The sequence below is a fragment of the Thunnus thynnus genome, chromosome 9 (genome assembly GCF_963924715.1).
Source record: "Thunnus thynnus chromosome 9, fThuThy2.1, whole genome shotgun sequence".
Classification (NCBI taxonomy): Eukaryota; Metazoa; Chordata; class Actinopteri; order Scombriformes; family Scombridae; genus Thunnus; species Thunnus thynnus.
Genome location: NC_089525.1, coordinates 16,074,449 through 16,095,157, shown reverse-complemented (window position 1 = coordinate 16,095,157; position 20,709 = coordinate 16,074,449). Strand labels below are relative to the sequence as shown.

At 39.9% G+C, this 20,709-nt stretch overlaps 1 protein-coding gene across 2 annotated transcripts in view; it reads left to right on the top strand.

The window, feature by feature from the left end:
- The first annotated feature begins 542 nt into the window (after positions 1–542).
- spock1 (SPARC (osteonectin), cwcv and kazal like domains proteoglycan 1) overlaps positions 543–20,709 on the top strand; it is a 110,331-nt gene continuing 90,164 nt past the window's right edge. Inside the window, exons 1-2 of one of the 2 annotated variants that reach the window (XM_067599178.1) lie at positions 543–701; positions 1,225–1,359. In XM_067599178.1, coding sequence (XP_067455279.1) covers positions 1,225–1,359 — 135 coding nt within the window. In that variant the 5' untranslated portion in view covers positions 543–701. Of the gene's footprint in view, positions 702–1,221; positions 1,360–20,709 lie in introns of both variants that reach the window. The other variant, XM_067599177.1, reaches the window with a different exon arrangement.

Sequence of the window (20,709 nt, the reverse complement as noted above, 5' to 3'; positions counted from 1 at the left end):
CACACACACACACACACACACACACTTATTATGCAGAGAGAGAGATTAGTGTTGCCAAAGCGAACAAAAAAAACCCAGAGAGAGTCAAAGCAGAGAGTCACCGATTAAATATTTAAACACATATCGTTATATTAAAATGAACGTCCCAGTTTTATGCCCCATTTATGAATTGTATTTTCGCAAAGTTTCATGTGGCCAGCCAGTCTCTGTCCGTGGTGCTAAGGAAGGATCACGGAGACGTTTCAGGCACCAAAACAACGCTGATTTTACGGTTTATGTAACTTAATTGTATTTACTATGGTGGACAGGAGCACGAATTCCACAACAGAGGCGCATGACTAAAATGAAATTTGTGTTTGTACACCCAGAACAGCGCTTTGACACGGCTCCCAAATCCTGCCTGCGCTCTGGTGTGAACACAGAAGAAAAATCCCTCTGCTGAAAATCAATGACACGCTTAGTGCGAACCGGAGAGAGAGAGAGAGAGAGAGAGAGAGAGAGAGAGAGAGAGAGAGAGAGAGAGAGAGAGAGAGGAGGCGGTGTCTGGTGACCGAGGAGGAGGAGAAAGCTCTGGGTCCGCTTGTCCTCGCAGCTCCCTTTTGCCGTCAATCCTACAAGCAATCGGGTGCTACCGTAGTGCCCGGGGCCGTGGACTTATTTTCCCCCGGGAATCGGAATTGGACACCAACGAACTATCCCAGGTGGGTGAAACATTACCTACAACAGGCTTTGTGAAAGAAAATATAAATTAGAGATGAAAGTGCATATTCGCTCATTAGGCGACTTTCACGGTGGTGCTGCTGCTGCTGAACGGAGGAGAAAGCGGATGAAAGCCAAGACAAAGCTCCGCGGGGGCGTCAATTGTGTTGACGCCGCTAATTGCTTTTTAAATTTGCGGAGGGGCAGCTCTTGAGCTAATCGTGCCCCATCTGCCGCGGTGACAACTCTCCAATGTTTACAATCCGATTAGAAAAAAAGGGATCAGCAATTTGATCAAATGAGCACTCTCCACTCAACATAAACAGTGCTGCTTTCTTATTTCCCATTGTGACATTTTTGTGCGTCACAATATGTGACTTCTGTGTTCTGTAAAGTGCTGTATTCTACTTCTCACACTTTGCAGCACCCTCCTCTCCTCTTTATCAGTTTTCTCACTCTGAATGGCTGTATGCCGTCTTATATTCATCCCCTCTTGTTCTTCTCTCTTGTTTTTGCTTTCAGAAGATGTTCCTCTTTCTGCTACCTGTCGTGGCTCTCTTGCTGAGCAGAGAAACGGCAGTCTCCGGTAACAGTAACGACAAATGGCTGAGCACCGTGGCTCAGTACAGCAAGGACAGATCCTGGAACAGATTCAGAGATGTGAGTTTCACTGAGGGACACAACATCTAGCCAAAAGGGGCATTATAATTAGCTTCATTTGTATGTGTGCGTGTGTGTGTGTGTGTGTGTGTGTGTGTGTGTGTGTGTGTGTGTGAGTGTGTGAGAGAGAGAGAGAAGAGAGAGAGAGAGAGAGAGAAAGAAGAGAGAGAGAGAAAGAGAGAAAGAGAGAGAGAGAGAGAGAGAGAGAGAGAGAGCTCACTACGCCCTTGATACACCCTGTGAGTACTTGAGCACTTGCCAGCAGGCATAATCCACCTTGTAGAGACTCAGCAGGTTCAGACCCTGGTTAAAAGAGAAGCAGAGTCATACACAGAGAATATTGGACTTCTACACATAATGAGAAATTCTTTATTGCTTCTGATTTGACTGACTGAATGATTTCCCCACTGAATTGCTGTTTTTTATGGTAATGTTGACATTAAGAGCAGTCATAATCCTGGGATTTTATGACTAACGATTGTTTGCTCATTCCACTCAGAATCAGTAGAAGTGTCTGTGGTTTATTATGTGCTACTATTAACAAGTCCAGAGGCATTTCATAACATACAGAACAGCCTCTGCAATAATGCTTTATGTTAGGTAACTCTGCGTTTCATATGTGGTTGACAGCAAGCTTATTTTTATGATTTGTCTGAAAAACAATGTACACTACATGTGAAGTTCGTAGTCTACAGATGAGCTACTTCTGTACATTGTTTGTGGTTCAGATGGGCATGACTGTACCTCATTTATTTTCAATCTAATTTGGAGTACCGTTGAGGCTGGTTTCTTTATTAGACAGATGTTGCATGATATAGTTTTCTCGGAGACAGACATGCTATGTGGTTGATATAAGTTGACTGTAGGCCAGCTGACTTGAGTCATGATACATTGCTGCATAAACATTTGTGTTCTTTTTATTCTTAGAAAAATCATGATTGTCTGAGGTTTTGGTCACAAACTTAAACCAGGCTCTATAAAACATCTACGAAATTCACTTAAGAATGGCTTTAAGCTTTGACTTTGACTCTTAGCAAAGGACTTTTAGCATCCTTATTGCTAAATGAGGACTACAGTGATGTCTACCCAAAGTGCCCTCCTTCCAGCACAGAATCAGCACGTTGCTGGCCTTCAAAGGTTACATGTCAAAGCTCCATCACACCATTCATCACAAGAGACGCTGAAGCTTTTACATTTAGAATAAAGATTTGTTTGTCATCGCTATATTTTCTTATTCAGTATTGCTCTCACATCACCAGCATCATACCATTACCATAATTATTTACCTTTTTGATCGTTTTTAGCCCCTTTAGTAAACAGTGGCCCACCATTAGCTCAGTCGATAGAAACTCACGCTGTGCAGCCACACATTGTTCAAACCCACATGTAACTATTTCAAATTCTCGTGGAGATCCCAGAGTTTCCAAAGATACCAAATATATCAGGCTGCATGAACAATTCACTCAGTGTAAACATCATGTAGCTTCAATGAAGAGCTGGAACAGAATACATGTGATGCTGCCAGACAATCTGACAACCTTGAAGCCACTTAGTGGAAAATGTAAGGGGTTGGTTGAGTTCACACAGAATTCAATACGTCACAAACACAATTATAGTATCTTTTATAAATGATGATCCATTTCCAAGACAGCCTTTTATTATTGGACAAACTGCATGACCTCTACACCTGTGTGTGTAAGGCAGCCATCTGCTGGTGACTCCCAAATAATAAATTAAATAATTTATAGGCTGCAAGTAGTTTATCTAAGAATTCAGGAAGTCCTCTCCAGAATATAATTATAGCCCTGGCTCTGGCCTCTGGTCAACAAGTACCGGACAGTAACAGGAACTGTGAGTTACATACTCTCCAGTCTAACCAGTTGTCATCAGGCTGATGGTGTCAGTAGTGGGCTTCCAGTCTGACACTCTTAGCATTATGATGTTGTTGCCTGCTTACATGTTCTCACAAACGTTAGCCTTATTAGAGCTCATCTTCCCTATATACTAGAGCCATGATGTGAAAGCTAGTATTAGTCATGTCTCTATACACTCTGCCATGGCTCTACTACCTGCAGTGTGTGTGTGTGTGTGTGTGTGTGTGTGTGTGTGTGTGTGTGCTGCCCACTCTTTATTTCTCTCCGTGGTCTCCTGTGCAAATGAAACTCATTAACAGCAAACTGTCAGTGGAGGGCGGAGGACAGGAGCGGAGAGGAGGGAGGAGCAATGGATAGGGGGAAAAGGCTGTGACATTTATGTTTAATATTTCAAGCAATGCTGCTAACCAAATGCAGGAGCTGCTGTTGTGTTTATCTGTGCCTCACTGTGTGTGTGTGTGTGTGTGTGTGTGTGTGTGTGTGTGCGCGCGTGCGTGCGCATGTGTGCGTGTTGTCTGCCCTATCACATAGAGAAAGCTGCTGGTCGTAATTTGTCTCCTGTAACATTGGCTGTCTTTTGTCCCACTGTGTCTTCTTTCCTCCTCCATTCTTTCTGAGTCATTTCTCTCCTCCCCTCTCTGGCACAAAACATGGTTAGCAAGACCATAAATTAGGAAAACAGATTTCTGTGTTAATCAATTTCAAACTACAAAAAATGTCATCTTTGCAAGCATCTAAATGTGATGACTGAGGAGAGCCTGATGTTAAAAGTACTCACGTTTTGATCATGAAGTGTTTAAAGGCCCCTTTACCCTCACATTGTTTTGGCTTTTGTAACATTTTTGCTGCTCCATATGAAATTTGACCAATTTTAGAAAATTGCGGTGAAATCTTTGGTTGTCATTTGTCTAAAATTGTCCTGTGAGACATGTCCACTACAGCTGATTTAACAACCAAAGACAGGCAGTGTGTCAGACTGCTGAAACGACTATTGTTTACAAACCAACCAATCAGAATTCAACATAAAATGACAAAATACACTGGCTAGTTAGCCTAATGCAAAGGCTCGACAATATCTCGAATTAATTTGATTAATTAAAATTTTTGTTTTTTCATGATTTGTGAAATGTCTAAATTGTAGTTATTACATTATGCACAAAAAGGTTTTAGCTAGCTACATTAGCCATTTTGAGTTACAACAGTCCCGTGAACTGTGACATGAGTAGTTACACTCGCTATCTCTAGCTATCTCTGGCTATTTCGTAGTGAATTTAATGGTCACATCTATGAGTAGGACAGACTGAACATGACACTGCTGACTGATCTGTGCTTGGTTTGTATAAGTTGATGAGGCATCATCTCTGGTTAGGAGAGCTGAAGTCTAGGAGACAACTGAAGAGTTTCCAGATTCAACTTTGTTCAGTTTATCTACCTGCCGAGTTGCTAACATTAGCTAGCAGCAGTCTGCAGATATCAGGCTGATGTCTCATAAAGAAACACAAACGACAGCAGATCAATTAGTGAGCAGACTTTTCTGCTCTAACTTTACTGAATTTTATTATTAAACTGGATGTGCTCTACTTAGTTGAAGCATCTGGTACTGATAGTCAATAGCTGTGTGGGATAAGCTGTATTTTATGTATAATGATTCAGGTGTTTTATTATTCTTGCTCAACTGTGGCTTCTCACAGAAATATATACATATGCCAGCCAGTATTAAAAATACTGCATATATTTCATAAAAACACAGTAATGTAGAAACAGTGTCATCATTAGATTGTCCTGTGGCAGATTATCGGTATGCTCTGCAGCAACTTTGTCTAAGCTGAACAGATGTTGGGGGATGTCTAGTAAGAATCAGCCTCCATTTCATAACTTTGTCTTACCTCTTTAAAGGTATACTATGCAGGATTTTTCAGTTGGTGTTTGTAAACACACAGCATTCAAAGTCGGCCCCTCCTCCCCGAGAGAGCAGCGGTGGTCGAGCGAGCTAGAGAGTGAATGAAGAGAGTGAGCAGCGCTGGCGAGAATAAAGCTGTGAATTATAAAGAAGAGAAATAAAACGTTATTTTCTGATTGTTTCACAGCAGTTATGTTATAAAGCACAAATTAACATGCCCACACCTCCGCACACCTCCACACAACCCTGTGGGAAGGTGCCACATTGCCAGATTTTTTGTGAATGCAGAGCTTCTTCCTGTCCGCTGTGGCCTCTCTGCTCTGTGTGTGTGTAGCTTAGCCCCGCCCTCAGTCAAGCAGACACACAGACCTGCAGCTCTTGAAACATCCATGACACAGAGACAGAGAGCAGCCTTTATCTCTCACTACGTGTCAGACAAACATGTGAAATAACTGTTCACAACGTTTCTCCATGTCTCTCTGTCACTCAGTCACTCTCACCCATCTCTTCTCAACTCTGATTGAGTCATGAACTCCACATTTTTCTTCCAGGCTTCTCTCATTCTCTCATTTTCTCCCTCTGTCTCTGGAGTAGTGAATGACCCCGTGCTTCCTCAACCATAACCCTCTCCATCTCCTCTCTCTCTCTCTCTCTCTCTCTCTCCCTCTCCCTCTCTCCCCCTCTGCCCACACCCGTTCCTCCTCCTCTCTGCTGCTCTCCTCTGCCTGCCATGTTTCACTCTGCATCCCTGTTGATGAGCCACTTGCTCCCTCCTGCATAATGTATGAGCGTCCATTTGTTGGCGGGGGAGCTGGCGCAATAGTTTAATAGTCAAAGTTTAGATGGCTTATCTTGAAAACATAAGGAAAATTGGTTTTGATTTATACTTTTGGCCAGTCATATTGCACATAACTCGGCTTTAATGTATTGAAAAAATAAGTGTAATGCAGACAGAGACAGTTTTATTCTAGTCCTCTTCTAGTCTAAATTAAGACTGTTCCTTCATGTTTTGTCAGGTCAAAAACATTTTTCTCCAATAAAAACAAAACAAACCTCTTGTTATTTGCTTGTATACTTGCCACAAATACATGTGTGCCTCACTATGAGACAAAATGACACATTTCTTGAAAAAATGTCACACCACATTGACTTAGACTGAATTGCGTGGATTGGGTTGCTAGCTGAACCAGTTTAATTCTTTACACACCTGCTGCCATTGTGTAACTGTCTGCAGTTTGCCTAAAATATTACAATTCATTGTGTAGAGGTCTCATTTTGCTTTCCTAGTGTACTGCCTCTGTGTGAATAGTTTGGAGCTTGTTAGAGGATATCTAAATGATTATGACCAATTATATAGTTTCTTAATCCTTAAATTTGCTCAACCACCTTTGTTCTTCTTTTGCCAAAATCACTTGCTGTTTGATGTTTCTGCCAACAATATTTCCATTTTCCTTAGGTTACAATCACAGCTTTAATTTTCTTGAGCTTTTATGCAAATAAAGTATAGCTGTAGCTGAATGTACATACATTTGTATGCAGTGCTTAATTCAACTGTGTTTCTGTTTCAGGCAGGTTCAACTTTGCTGTAAGCCTGCAGCTGCCTCGTTGTTGTTGGCTACATCAAAGTATTCTGGTCAGGACAAACGTGAATATGAGGGGTCCAGCTGGAACAGTGGTAGAAGCAGCAGCAGTAACAACAGACCTTAATAAGCGATCCAAATCTGGTGACAGCAGCATGCAGGGTTAGATCCATGGAACATGAATTTGTAAACCAATGTCTAGTCTCTTTATGGTTTATGGTATTTGTTCATTATGTTTTAGACTTCTATGCTCTCTGGCTCTCCTCAGGAAGAAATACAATCAATATATTTAGTAGTTGAATAAATCTTGGAATGTGTTCCTGAAAGATTCTTAATAGGCACAATTTTAGCCGATAATTATGGTCCTTTACTGTTTCATTGAAAAGAGGAACAATTTTTAATATTGCAGAGTTTAGTGTGAGGCAAAGTCATAAGACTGGACCAGTAACAATATATTATTTAACAGTTTGGACAACAACAGTTAGGGGTAATTGCTTTTTATAATGTAGTGAAGTCTATCAGCTCATACACATGGTCTGTGGATTGCTGAGCTGGCTGGTTCAAGTCAGTCTTGCTATCCTGGCCTGGGCCAACCTATTATTAGTGGATTTATGTTGGGTGAGGACATTATAGGGTAATCTGTATTGAGGTAAATGTACAGTAAGCATTAGGGTAGGAGAGTCAGTGTACAACATGACATGATCAATGCTGAGAGTTCATGTTGAGCAATGATCATCACTGCTGGAGATGTCAGGATGTTATTCATCTCATGCGTGTGTGTTTGCTGGCACTGATGTACACACTCCTAGTTGTCTGATCTAATCTTGTCTAGGGCTGGGTATCACACTTAAGTCATGTCTCTGTTGTACCAAGAATGGAAAATCAAATACCAAAAGTTGGCATCAAATCCTAGGTCAGTTTTGATGGCTTGTTGACTTATTCTGTAATTGAAGTCTGACTTAAATCTTAATTTTTCCCTATCAGTAATTTATGAGGCATAGGTTCTTTATAGCAGCTTGTGTTCAGACAACATCCAACATTTGAGAACTATGAGTTCTTTTGTTTAAATGAAAAAGGGTGTTGTCTCATCTTGTCTCATTGTCTCTCCTCTCCTCTCCTCTCCTCTCCTCTCCTCTCCTCTCCTCTCCTCTCCTCTCCTTTCCTCTCCTCTCCTGTCCTCTCTTCTCCTCTCCTCTCTTGTCAGAATCGCTGATAGCAAATGGTGACATAAAAGCTGTCATTGCCATTCAGGCAGACCCACTTTTATCCTCAAGAGGTAGAAAAGTTGTTTTCACTCTTCTGAGCCTCTTGTTTATTTCTCCTTTTCTTGTCCATATTCTCCTTCCCCTACTTTCTCTATTTTCCTATTGAAATCATGTCTTCCCTCACTGCACACTGTCAGGTGTACAGAAATGCACTAAATCTTATTTTTCAAGGACGCTGGATGTGTATTTATGACTGCTGCCTATTTCCTCATAAATTTGTTTATTCATTAGTCAGTGGGACCTGGTGGCAGGTGGAATCTCAGCAAGTTACACATTGCTTTGTATGTGTTTGTGTGGTAGAATGACCAACCTGTCTAAGCTCAGTCTCATGGTGAAAATTAAATATTGTCATCCTTTATCGGCAGTATTTTCTTTACCGAGACAACAGTCTCTCCAGGGCTGCCAGTCAAAGACCACCACTTTCTCTCTTTATCAAAACAGGAGGACTTTGTGTGTGTGTGTGTTTGCATGTGTGTGTGTAAGAATGTTTGAGTGTTTTTCAGCAGCGTCTACAGCGACACTATTATATTCAGTTCAAAGCTAGTGGTGTCTGTTAGCTTGTGTTACGTGTTTTCTCCCTTTGCATTTATGGAGGAAGGGGCTTTGCTGAGCAGGCAAAATGTTTTTCATCCCTGCTCTGCCTCACGGTGAACACATTCACACCTGGGAGCTTCCTGCTGCATCCAAATTAACTGGTCGTCCTCTGTTATATCTACTGCATGTTTCTGCCTTGGTGTGCATGTGTGCGTTCTGATTGGCTTTTTTACAGCTGGGGGGGAGGAGGGGGAGGCAGGGTGCGGTTTAGAGAAGCAGCTTAAACAGGACGAACCCTGAAGTCACCTTCACCTTCTCTCACAAACACACATGCAGACATAAACCCTCTGAGTGAATGCTCCCCAGCAGGCGCACAGTATTTCCGTCAATTAAGTGAAGACTTGGCTGAACACCTGTCATTCTTCCTTATCTCCCCACTGCTCTGTCCTCCATTTCTCTTTCTCCTCTTAAGCTGCCTCTATACTTTCTCTTTATACCTTTTTATCATCCCTACTCTCTCCTGGCTCTTCCCTCGCTTGTTTTATACTCTGCTAATTCCTGATGAAACAGTGCCCTTGAAAATAAACTTTCTCTCTCTCGTTTTCTCTCTTTCTGCTGCTTTCATCCCTTTCTTTTTTTCATACTCTCACTCTGCGTGTGCATTTCTCAGCGAGCTATTGATTTCAAATGAGAAAATGCTGATTCTAATCTCTACACTGGAGGACTGGAGTTGTGTGTGTGTGTGTGTGAGTGTAAAGAGGGACAAGTATTGCGTAGTTCCAGCTGCAAGTCCATATTTCTGTGTCATGTTGTACCTCTTTAAATTCACTGGTGGAAAATTTTCATACCTCTCTCCAGCTGCTGCCTCTGCATGTCTGTGACACACACACAAGTAAACTCACACAACCTCCCATCCACCCTGAGGCTCTTGCAGAGATCGATCAGTAAATTTACAGGGCCTGGTAACCCTGATTGGAGCCTTGATATAATCAATACGAATGTGAAAAGGCAGGAACTGCACACATATGCATGCACACACACATAAACACACTGGAGGACAATTCGGTCACAGGCTAGACAAAGGTCACTGTCCTTTATGACTAGGATAAATAGGTTGTGTGTGTGTGTGTGTGTGTGTGTGTGTATGTGTGTGTTCTGTGTTGGAGGGTAGAACAGAGAGACGGACAAAGCAAGAGAGCTAAAGGATTGCCAGTGTAATTTTGGCTGATGATAAGAAAGAGGAAATGGGAAAAAAAGGGAAAAAAAATAGAGATAGTAGGAGAAGAGAGCAAGAGCAGGAGCTTTAATGTGAAGCCCATCAACACTGTGGGCTGTGGGCTGAACAGATGGACAGACGGAGGATGGAAGGATGGCAGAAATGTGGAATCCATCATCAATACAACATGTGTGTGTGTGTGTTTCAGTCAGCTTTATCATGGCTGCTCCTCCAAACTCCCCTCTCTCTCTCTGTGGGGATTGTCTTTCTGTCGGTCTATTTGGCGCTGATGTGAAGTGCTCCTGCTAAGCTGTTGATTCTCTTGAAGGGATTTTGTCTGATTTGCTTTTGTCTCAAGATTTACCAAGACAGAGAAGACATACTTGGACTATCAGAAAATACCTCATATAACATTCTGTATTTGTATCTGAGCAATAATTTATCAGACAATATTTTACCATTACTTTATCACTCCACTGCTGAACATGACAAAATCTTCTCTTCTAATAGGGGATTATATTGGATCACCTATACTGCAGATGTTGAACTTAAGTTAATATTTAGCTACACGTCATTACTTTCATTCCTACAGTTCAGGGGTGATTTGATACAACAATATATACAGTGAAACGATCTGAAATTTGACATTCCTCAATGATTTTTTTCTATACTGCTTTAATATTTCTAGTTGGATAGGACCCTAATGGGTAAGTTTTCTCAAAATTTTGATATCAACACACACTATACCATTTTCACCATGTTGTTGACTCTAGATTCTCATTGTCAGGTTAAAATATAGAGTCGACAACATGGTTTAAACAGTAATGAAAGTGAAAAAAGAATACCCATGCCTCCTTTCTACATGTAAGGAAACTGTAATCAGATAAGCACATAGAATACTGAAGGACCCATCATATACAGTATTTTATACTCAAAGTATGAACTTTTACCCTCTGGTGCAAAACCAACTATCTCAAGCTCTCCTTTATCCCTACCTCCATAAGACAATATATACTGTATATCTAATCTAATCTTATTTTATGGTCAGCATAAACCATAATACGGCTGCGGGAATGATTATTTTCATTATTGATTAATATGTTGACATTTTTTTCTATTAATTGATTAATAATTTAGTCTACAAAATGTTAAAACTAGTGAAAAAGAGCCTAAGGTGATATGTACAAATGCAGTTTTAAACATTAAAGATGCACTGCACTGGAGTTAGCTTGAAGCTAATTTGCATCCGTAGTCCCCCATAATCAAAACATACAACAGCACAACAACGAACAGTACAAAGCAAAAAAAAAACCACACACACAGAACATACCATACAAAATACAAAGCTACACATAACAGCACATCACATGCACCCACAATGTCAATTAGAAATTAATAATGTAAACTTGTCAAATTAAAAGCAAGACTACCTGCGCTAAGACCATAGATGGAGTTTAGACTCAGTGGTCACACAGCTGATTGGTCTTTAGCAGATTTTATTAGATTTTTACATTGATGTTAAACTGAGACAAGTTGCATATCCTCCCATTTGAAAAGGTGGAACCTGTGACAGTTTGTAATTTTTGTGTGATAAATGATTTCAACAATTATCAAAATCGCTGTTGACTGATTCTCTGTTGATCATCTAATTGATAAACTGACTGATCATTTCAGCAAGAACCATGTTCATTTTAAATTTCATTCCCACTGTTAATATACCATAACCCTGCATGCAGTACTGATCGGTATGGCTTCAAGTTGTCGCTACATTTCTACCATATTTCATTTTCATGGATGTCTGCAGTTTTTGTTAGAAAATCAACATTATACTAATGACATGCATTCAGCTTTATGTTAACATATGTCTTCAATGTTCTAGGATTTCCACTCACATCCACAACAGCTGGTTTTAATGCAAAGGGGGCGGGCAGGGTATCAGTGTGTGTGTTAAAGCCTGTGGATGAACAGGATTGTGTAGTGTTTTATGCATAATGCATGCATAGCTTGTTTTGATCATCATGTTTTCATGTCAAAGTGAAGATACAGACATATGTCAAGATAGTTTAGTATGTTTCTGTGTGAGTGTTTTGAGTGAGCGTGTTGCTGTTGCCGTTAATGAAGTCGTCACCCCCACTGTGAGCTAGTTCTATAGTGTGATCAGATGTTTCTTCCCCAGGGTTTGGCTCCCTCTACATTTCTCCATATGCCAGAGTTTGATTTCTCTCCTTCTAATCTCATAAAAAACCTATAGGTTGAATCCATGAGTGGTGATGAGCCATAGCAGCCTTATTTGCCTGGTTGTTCCTCCGCCAAATAGAAAGTCCTGGTTTGCAGAGTGATAGTATTGTTGCTTTGGCAGTGTGGGTCTTCATGCCTGCTCCCTGCCATAAACCCATAAACCTCATATTTTTAAAGATGACCCTGGAATATAACCTAATAGACATCTGAAATCAAAATTGATATTTTTTATAGGCCATTAAAGATTAAATCAGGATTTAATTAAATAATCAGTCTTTTTTCTGGAAAGAAAAATGTTCAAAAGGCAGGAGTGTATATTTCCCTCAGAGGCTCGGAGTTTAATGGAGTATTTCTGGATCTAGATGATTTTTGACTGCAAAAAGAGACTATTTGTCAAGTGAAGTTTGGACTTTGAAGCACATAGAAGCGGGGCAAGCAATAGAATCCTGTTCTTGATCAGTCAGAATCCATTTTTGTCTTTATCTTTATGATGTCTTCACTTTCTTTGGTATGTAGTCTCTTTCTTTGACTCTTATGTAGAGCTGCGAGGATTAGTGGATGAACTGATTAGTTGACAGAAAATTAATTGTGAACTATTTTAATAATCGATTCATCATTTTGAGTCTTTTTTTTTTAAGAACAAAAGTCCAAATTCTTTGATTCCAGCCTTTCCAATGTGAATATTTTCTGGTTTCTTTAGTCTTCTGTGATAAGAAATTTAAAAACTATGGGTTGTGGACTGTTGGTCAGGACAAAAGAAGACATTTGAGGACATCATGAGCTTTGGAAATCATTCTTCACCATGATGACACTTTATAGACCAAACAACTAATTAATTAATCACGAAAATAATCGACAGATTAATCGATAACGAAAACAATTGTTATTTGCAGCCCTACTCTTATGCAAGAATTTGATTTTTCTTTGGAAAAGTCCATTCCCGTCTTTTGATAATGATAGTTGTTGTTTCCACAACCTTTAGTCAGTGCAGTTAGTACAGTATGAGGTCTTTACATCAAGAGACTTGAACAATGCTTTTGCCAAGAAGCTAATAAAGCAGCAACTGATACTGCGATGTGATATAAACTAACATCATGGAAGCATCATTATACTGTAGGTAAGGATGAATTATACTCATTTATCATCGTTGTTTTTTTTCTCACAATAATCCCTTTTGTGTCTTGCAATCTGTTGCCACTCTGGACCAACATTGTCCTCTTTTCACTATCATGTAATCAGGTTATCTTGTGATGTATCTTGTGATTTATAAAGCTGCTCCTTACTATGATTGATTGCATGTGTCTGCCCCTGCTTGTTCCCTGTAATCACAGCAGTTGTTATTGAGATGATGGACGCAATCATTGTTTTTACCCATCGGTGATGTAGATCATCATATGAACAGTACTCAAATTACGAATCGTTCTTTGTAATAAATTGTTTGGCTACGTATTGTGTTTCAGAGGCGGACTAATCAATTATGAAATGCTGTGGATTTTATTTACATGGGGGCCATCTTGCTCGGATCACATCTGAAAGTAGACTTCCCGACCCTGAGTGTCACAGTGTGAAATAAATCATGGCCAGTCTGTTTCTCTTTTTCACACTTCCCCAGCCCTCCTTTCGATCAGTGTCAGCATCTCTCCTCTCTCTCCCTCTCTTTCTCTCCTTCTCTCACTCTGATGTTTATGGTCTCTAAAACCATGTCAGATTGAATTGGTCATTATCTCATTTTCCCCCTGAGGGCAAGGATACAGTTAGTTTGTGTGTGTGAGTGTGTGGGTTTGAGAGATGTCTTGTCTGCTTCAATAATTCAGGAGGTTTCTGCTACTGTAGCTCCCATGGTGCTCCTGGGAGATACAGAGAGAGAGAGAGAAGAGGGGAGGGAGAGATTGACACAAAGATGTAGCAAACCTGTTCCTTGTAGCTTTCAGTGCCTTTCCATTTTCCTCACTGCATCATTTTGTAGTTTTCTGCAGCTAAGTAAGTCCCTGCTGTATTCTTGTTTATGACAGACAAACTCTTGGGAATTGTTGGTAATGGCAACGAATAGCTGAACCCTGAAGGGTTGAATGAATACTGCATGTAAAGTCATTGACTCTGATTGTATGTGTGTGTGTGTGTGTGTGTGTGTGTGTGTGTGTGTGTGTGTGTATGTGGAAAGTTAAACCAATAGCCCTCTGGGTAGTGTAGTCAGACAGTAGTAGTTTCTTTGAAGACCTACTGCAAACTAAGTGAAAGTGAAGCTACCAGGAGACTGCTGCTTCTTCAAAGGAAGGTTACACTTACAAGGGACGCACTCATGGCCAGTGGTCTAAGTCACATACCATGTTACTGATTCTGGTTGTTACATGCCAGCCCCTCTTCTTCCTGTCTTCACTTTATAAGGATGGAAGGTGAGGGGGGCTGCTGGCTTCTGAAATAGTTTTCCCCACTCTGTAATCCCATTCCAAAGTTTTCTTTTAATGATATCATCAGTGTTACTCAACATAGAAATATGTTGGTCTTGTGGATAATTTAATAATCCTATAGGTTAATGTTATGGACACCAGTTTTAATTATTTCAACTTTTTTCCCATCAGTTTGTCATTTGGCAGAAGATTCTAAATACTACAAAACCCATGAGCCTTGACTGCTGTTGTGACAGTTAAGAAGCCAGTCAGAGGCAAAGAACTTAAAATGCTTTGCTGTTGAACAAAACATAATGCCATAAATTGGTCCATAATCCAAAACTGATGTTTCTTTACATAATGCACCTTGGGAGTCATAGTTAAAGGATACGGTTTGACTGCTTGACTTTGTACTACATTGTAAATTTCTCAAAGAACTTAGATATAAAGTCAAGAGGTTGTGAAATGTAGCACAACAAGCTAGCATAGCTCTGTAAATGGAGCTGCATTCTCATGCATGCACAGTGACATCTGCTTTACAAGAACTGCTCTTTGGAGACTGAAGATGTTTCTGAACTAACATGCCCAAAACTTTGTGCTGAAGAAAAATGTAACCCAGTGCAACAGTGTGACTCATTTATGTGATTTTAATCGTTTTTGGACAACAAGTAGGATGAGTTCATTGTTGGTTTGGCTCTGTATGTGAGATTTGTTGACAATAAGAAAAAATATAGAAAATTGCCCCTCTGTCCTTTAATTTCTCACTTTTACATACACAGGCTTGTACCTTTGATATTTTCTACGAGTTATTAAATTCTTTTATACAGATGATTCAACCAGTAGAGTTTCATGCCTATCCAAGCCATGGAAGTGCTCTAACTGTGAGATATCTGACATTGTCCATTGTGAAAATTAATGGGACTTTTACCTCTGAAACCAGAGACACCCAAGATAGCTTCTCCCACTCTGCAGCACTATTTCCTGTCTGTCTCTAACATCTCGCTCTATCTATCCTGCTCTCCAAATGAAGGGAAAATGCCAAAAGAAATCCTTGAAAAGATCAGATTTACACAAAATTCTGCATTAATGTAATCACAAATAATATGGATTGCTTCTCATAAAGGCAGTGTAAAAAAAAGAGTATTTATGGTCTACTGCTATTGTAGAGTTTTACACCTGTAATCCAGGCATCACAGGTCAGTAAAGTTCAGCGCCATGGTCAGCACCATGTCCTTGCTTTTTATAGAGCTTTTAATAGAGAAGGATCCAGTTTATTGTTGGCCTCTGTGTCAGTGTGTTTTTGCTGTCCGAGTGGGTTGAGTCTTGGTTGTGGGTCAGAAATGAAAGGTTCATGTGGATAAAAACAGTATTGGACACAGTGTTCAACTTGTACCCCTCAGATAGATGGACTGCTGCAGATCTGGGGGCGGTGAAGCTGGTATTAGAGTTAGCTCTAAAGAAGCTTGTCACTGCCAACCCCAGGCAGTGGCCTACCTTACCATTAGGCAAGGTAGGCCACTGCTAACTCATTAGAGCATCAGCTGCAGATTCAAACACAATCTATAAAACAAACATACGTAAATCTTTGGAGAATTGGAATCTGATAAATGTTGTTTTATCCAGAGTCCAAATCCAGCTAAATTGGAGGATACCAAGTAGTTTGTTTAAATGAATGTTTGAATGAAAAACAACAAAAAATAACGCCTTTTGTGGCACCAATTACCAAAGCTGTATATTACTTTTAATCATACTTGAATATCATAGTTTATTGAACCAACAATAAATAGAGACATTGCAGTTGTACAGGAGCATCACAATTTTTTCTTCTTCTGGGTTTTTCTTTGGATCAAATGGACCCCGGTTGGGATGTTTACTTGAATTTTACTTTCTTTTCTTGTTAAATCATTACATTTACACCATGTCTGTGTTGCTGTTTGATGTTAAACAAGGCACTTTGATAATAAAACACCAGAGATGATAGGATATGATCATTACTGTAATTCACAAAGACTTAAAGGAAAGTAATTAAACACTGCAGCACTGTTGACTGGTCCATGAACATGGTAATTAGAATCACATATATTATGTGAAACAATTTGACAACTCTTCGCAGCTACACAAACATGATGTGTCCTGGCCTCTAGCGTACTGTATCTGTTTGAATTTTTAATGGATCATCATGGGACACTGTTACCACAGTGCATGACATGTCATTAAAATGAGCTGTCTATAAATACGGCCCAGTAATGTTCTGAGAGAAAACAGTGTGTGCTGCAGAGGTGGCCTGAACAAATGACTCACTGAACTATATAACGGCTTGTCTTCCATTCATTATATACAGTGGGATTTACCATACAATAATTCTGTCCTTTGTTGTATTCATTTAACACACTAGAAGACACTTGCTAACTCAATCTTCATGTTCTTTCTTCCGAAACAAAACTGAATTGACAGCACATATTTGGATTATATTCATAAGAAATGCTTCAGCAGAAAGACATGAGACTGAGAACACTACTTGGTCACCATAAGACCAAAAAAGTCTCATTTCAGTAAGATATTGAGGGTACAGTGAGTAGTACTTGTTCACAGCTATTTGATTCCATATTTTGGTGGGGAGGGAGATGACTGAGGTCTGGAGCTCGGTGTCTTCAACGGTAACTCTGTTCCTGCAGGTGTTTTTTGTGATGACTGGAAACCCTCCCACTTCATAACAACCAGAGCAAAGGGCTCACCTCCCTCATTTTCCTCACTCCATCACACACTATCCTCTCTCTCTCTCTCTGTCTTCCATTCATGTACCGTTGTGGTGATACAAGCACGTTGTATGTGTTGACAGTGGCAGGCCCTGTGATCAAGCAGTGGGCGGAGGAAAGACATGGGAAGAATAATGAAGCCAAATGACCAGTCATGTCTTCAGGATGAATAAAGGGAGATTGATTATGCGGATGTCACACTTCAATTGATGAGAGAGAGAGAGAGAGACAGGAGGAGACAGCGTGAGATGGGTGTGGGTGTGAAAATGAATACATTTATGCATATGCATGTTTGAGGGTGACACACAAATTGTTTGACAGCTTTAATTAAACTCAGCTGACTCAGCCTCAGTGCTGCAGCTTCAATCACATTTTAATGAGCCACACACCCTGCAGCCTACATGGAATAAGGTCCATCTCTTTAAACCTCCTCTCTCTTCTCTCTGTCTGCCTTTGGTTCATCTGTGTGCATATGCGTGTGTGTGTGTGTGTGTGTGTGTACATATAACCTTGAAAGCACTGGCTGTTGGCACGTTCCCAGTGACTATTTCATGGATTTTGAGTTGGATAATAAGGTGAGCTGGGATGCGGCTGATCAATACCGGGAGCTTCTTTTATCTGGAACTGACAGATAGAACTGGTTCATCCCTGCCAATACTGGCAGACACAGCTTCACTTTGGATGACGCCATTTTAACTGGTGCCATTATGGGACTCATTTGAAGAGCCTGACCAATATATTGGCAGGTAGATATACAGTTTAGTCATCAGCATGTATGTTAGAAGACATAGGAAATGAACTCGCACAGTGTACAGTATGTTGAGTTATTTGTCACTGTAATAATTACTCTTGTCCATACTGGTCATTAAAGTATTCTAAACTATTCTTACATGAACATACAATTTTCTGCCAAAGTTAGAGCAATTCTGGCTATTTCACATCAGAGATCTCTGTTTTGCCTCTGCTCTTATCACTGGTTTGAAGTAGGTAGTCCCCAACCTTTAAAAAATGTCTGACAATAAACCACCTGCCTTGCACCGCATGGCAGACAGACAATGTCTGATTAGCTGATGAACATAGAGGAGCATTTACTTGCTAAATAGTCAGAGCTGAGTGTAAAACCAAAACAAAGCTAAAAGAAGAGAAAATATTGGACTTAGATTCAGCAGGTCGAAACAAACACAACTCCAGATGAGTGCTAATGCTGCTCCATATCTGCTGGATGTGGTGTGTGTGTGAATAGGAAACTGTTTGCTAACACGTTTTTGATACTGCACAGAATGTGGATGGTTTTGTCCCCCATCTCTAGGTAAGGATGACTCTAAAAATATTAAAAATCCCTATTTTTATAATTTGAATATGAGTTTGATATTATTCCATATTTTATTTTTGCCGTACCTATTCTTTATAATTGTTTCCACTTAAATTTACTGTTAGAATCAGCTGTTTTCCCGTATTTACTATTACTGTCAACTTTTATAACACAGTTAATTGTTGGTCTGTGATATTTGACTGATCCTTGCCAGAAGTTGTTTATGTTTTGTGATCATGTTAAAAGTGAATGTACAATATACACATTGAAAATGGGCTCAGAAATCAGGTATCAATTGGGCTTTAATTTGAACAAGTAACTGAACCTTAGTAACTGAGGGTGCATGAATACACATACAGACACACACGCACACAGATGCATTAACAAACCTAATACACAATATAATCAGGTTGACATTTCATATTCTTTCAGTGGTTTGTTTAATGATCTTCACTTGATTGCTTTTTAAGTAATCAACAACACTGTAAACGACTTGCATTTGCAGTAATATTAATCCAGCCTGGAGCACACGTGCGCACGCAAATGAAAATGTTCATGACCCCTTACTTGTATTTGTTCTTACTTTTATTACTGCAACTTTTCATTGTGAGAGCTCTGACATTTAGATGGAAACAGCCAATACTAACCCACTCTGACTTTCTCTGTCTGGCTTCTCTGAAGAGAGAGTGGGTGAGAGTTTCTGCGGCTCACTCCCAGTTAAAGTACTTTTTTGTCATTATGTGTGCCTGTTTTGTGTATGTGTGTGTCTTTGTGTGCCCATATGGCACCCAGCATGCTGTTTGCCAGAGCTGATTTTTTTGTCAGCAGAGCATTAGTTGTCTCACTTCCTGGGATACAGGAACTGCATTACCTCTCCATGATGACTGTAGGATCCCCGGGGAGACCTGTGTGGTGAGGCTGGGAGCAGAGACCTGTTTTGAGTGGACTATGGTAACTTATTACATGGTCGCTGCTGCACAGTGTGGCAGAAAAATGAGAACAAGATGTCTCACCTGGACAAACCCAACTATTCTGAATTTTGGCAAGTTCTGCCTTAGATTTTCATTCACTTTCTCATATGAGTGACGATGGGAAGTTCTGCTTTGTATCATTACTGAATATGGGATTATTCTGCTCCGTTGCCATATTCACTGTGATGAATAGCAGTGATAGTAGTGAACAGAAAGTCTGCTGTGGAAATGGCTTTGCTACATGTGTGTTACTATAATCTGCCCTCTCCTCTCCTTTAAATTACCTTTATATACTAAATTGTTTTTCTAATTATGTTATTGTTGTTCACAGGCAACATTTTTTTTTTAAAGCTGCAACAATTAATTTGCAACTATTTTGACAACTGAATAATTGTTTTAGTCTCTTTTAAAGCAAAAATACCAAATGATCAGTGGCTGCAGCTTCTCAGATGTGAGAATGTGAAGCTTTTCTATGTCATACATGATAGTAAACTGAATATCTTTGGATTTGTACTGCTGACCTGACAAAACAAGACATTTGAAGACATCGCCTTGAGCTTTAAGAAATTATAATGGGCATTTTTCTAAATTTTTATTACTTGATTAATTAAGAAAATAAACACCAAATTAATTGATAATGAATTGGGATTTGATACTTTGTTCTAATCAATACCTGTGCCTTAAAGTTCAAACTTAACTGACTACTCTGTGTTTACTGTGTGTGTGTGTGTGTGTGTGTGTGTGTGTGTGTGTGTGTGTGTGTGTGTGTGTGTGTGTGTGCGCGTGCGTGTGTGTGTGTGTGTGTGTGTGGCTTATTCACATTTCTTACACTTCCTCCTCCATCCTGGTTTAACAAGGACACTCAGCAAGGGAGTGAGAAAGGGTTTTCAGGCTGTGATTTTCCTGACTCAGATTTAAAAGCTGGCCTAGTTTTATACTTTTGTAGCAAAGGTCAAAGTATAAGGCAGCATTTTGTGAAGGTGTGTGTACAGTGTGTGTCCATGCACGTTTGTATGTATAAAATGTTTTTCCATGAGCACCAAAGTTTCAACCAAGCAGCTAGCTACCGCTCTGAAAAGTGAAGGAAAAACGGAAGTGCCTTATACCTGCATTCTCTCTTATGGCCTGCAGGGGGTGACTTTGAGAAAATGATCCTATGTCTCACTTGATTTATTGCTTCAATAAACATTTTGCTAATGAGGTCGTATGGTATGGTCTCAATTGCTAGTTTCAAGTTTTTTAATACAGCATGATGTTCATTTTTTAAATTATGGTCCCATTTAGAGTAAAATAGACGATAAAGCAGGGTATGCTTCA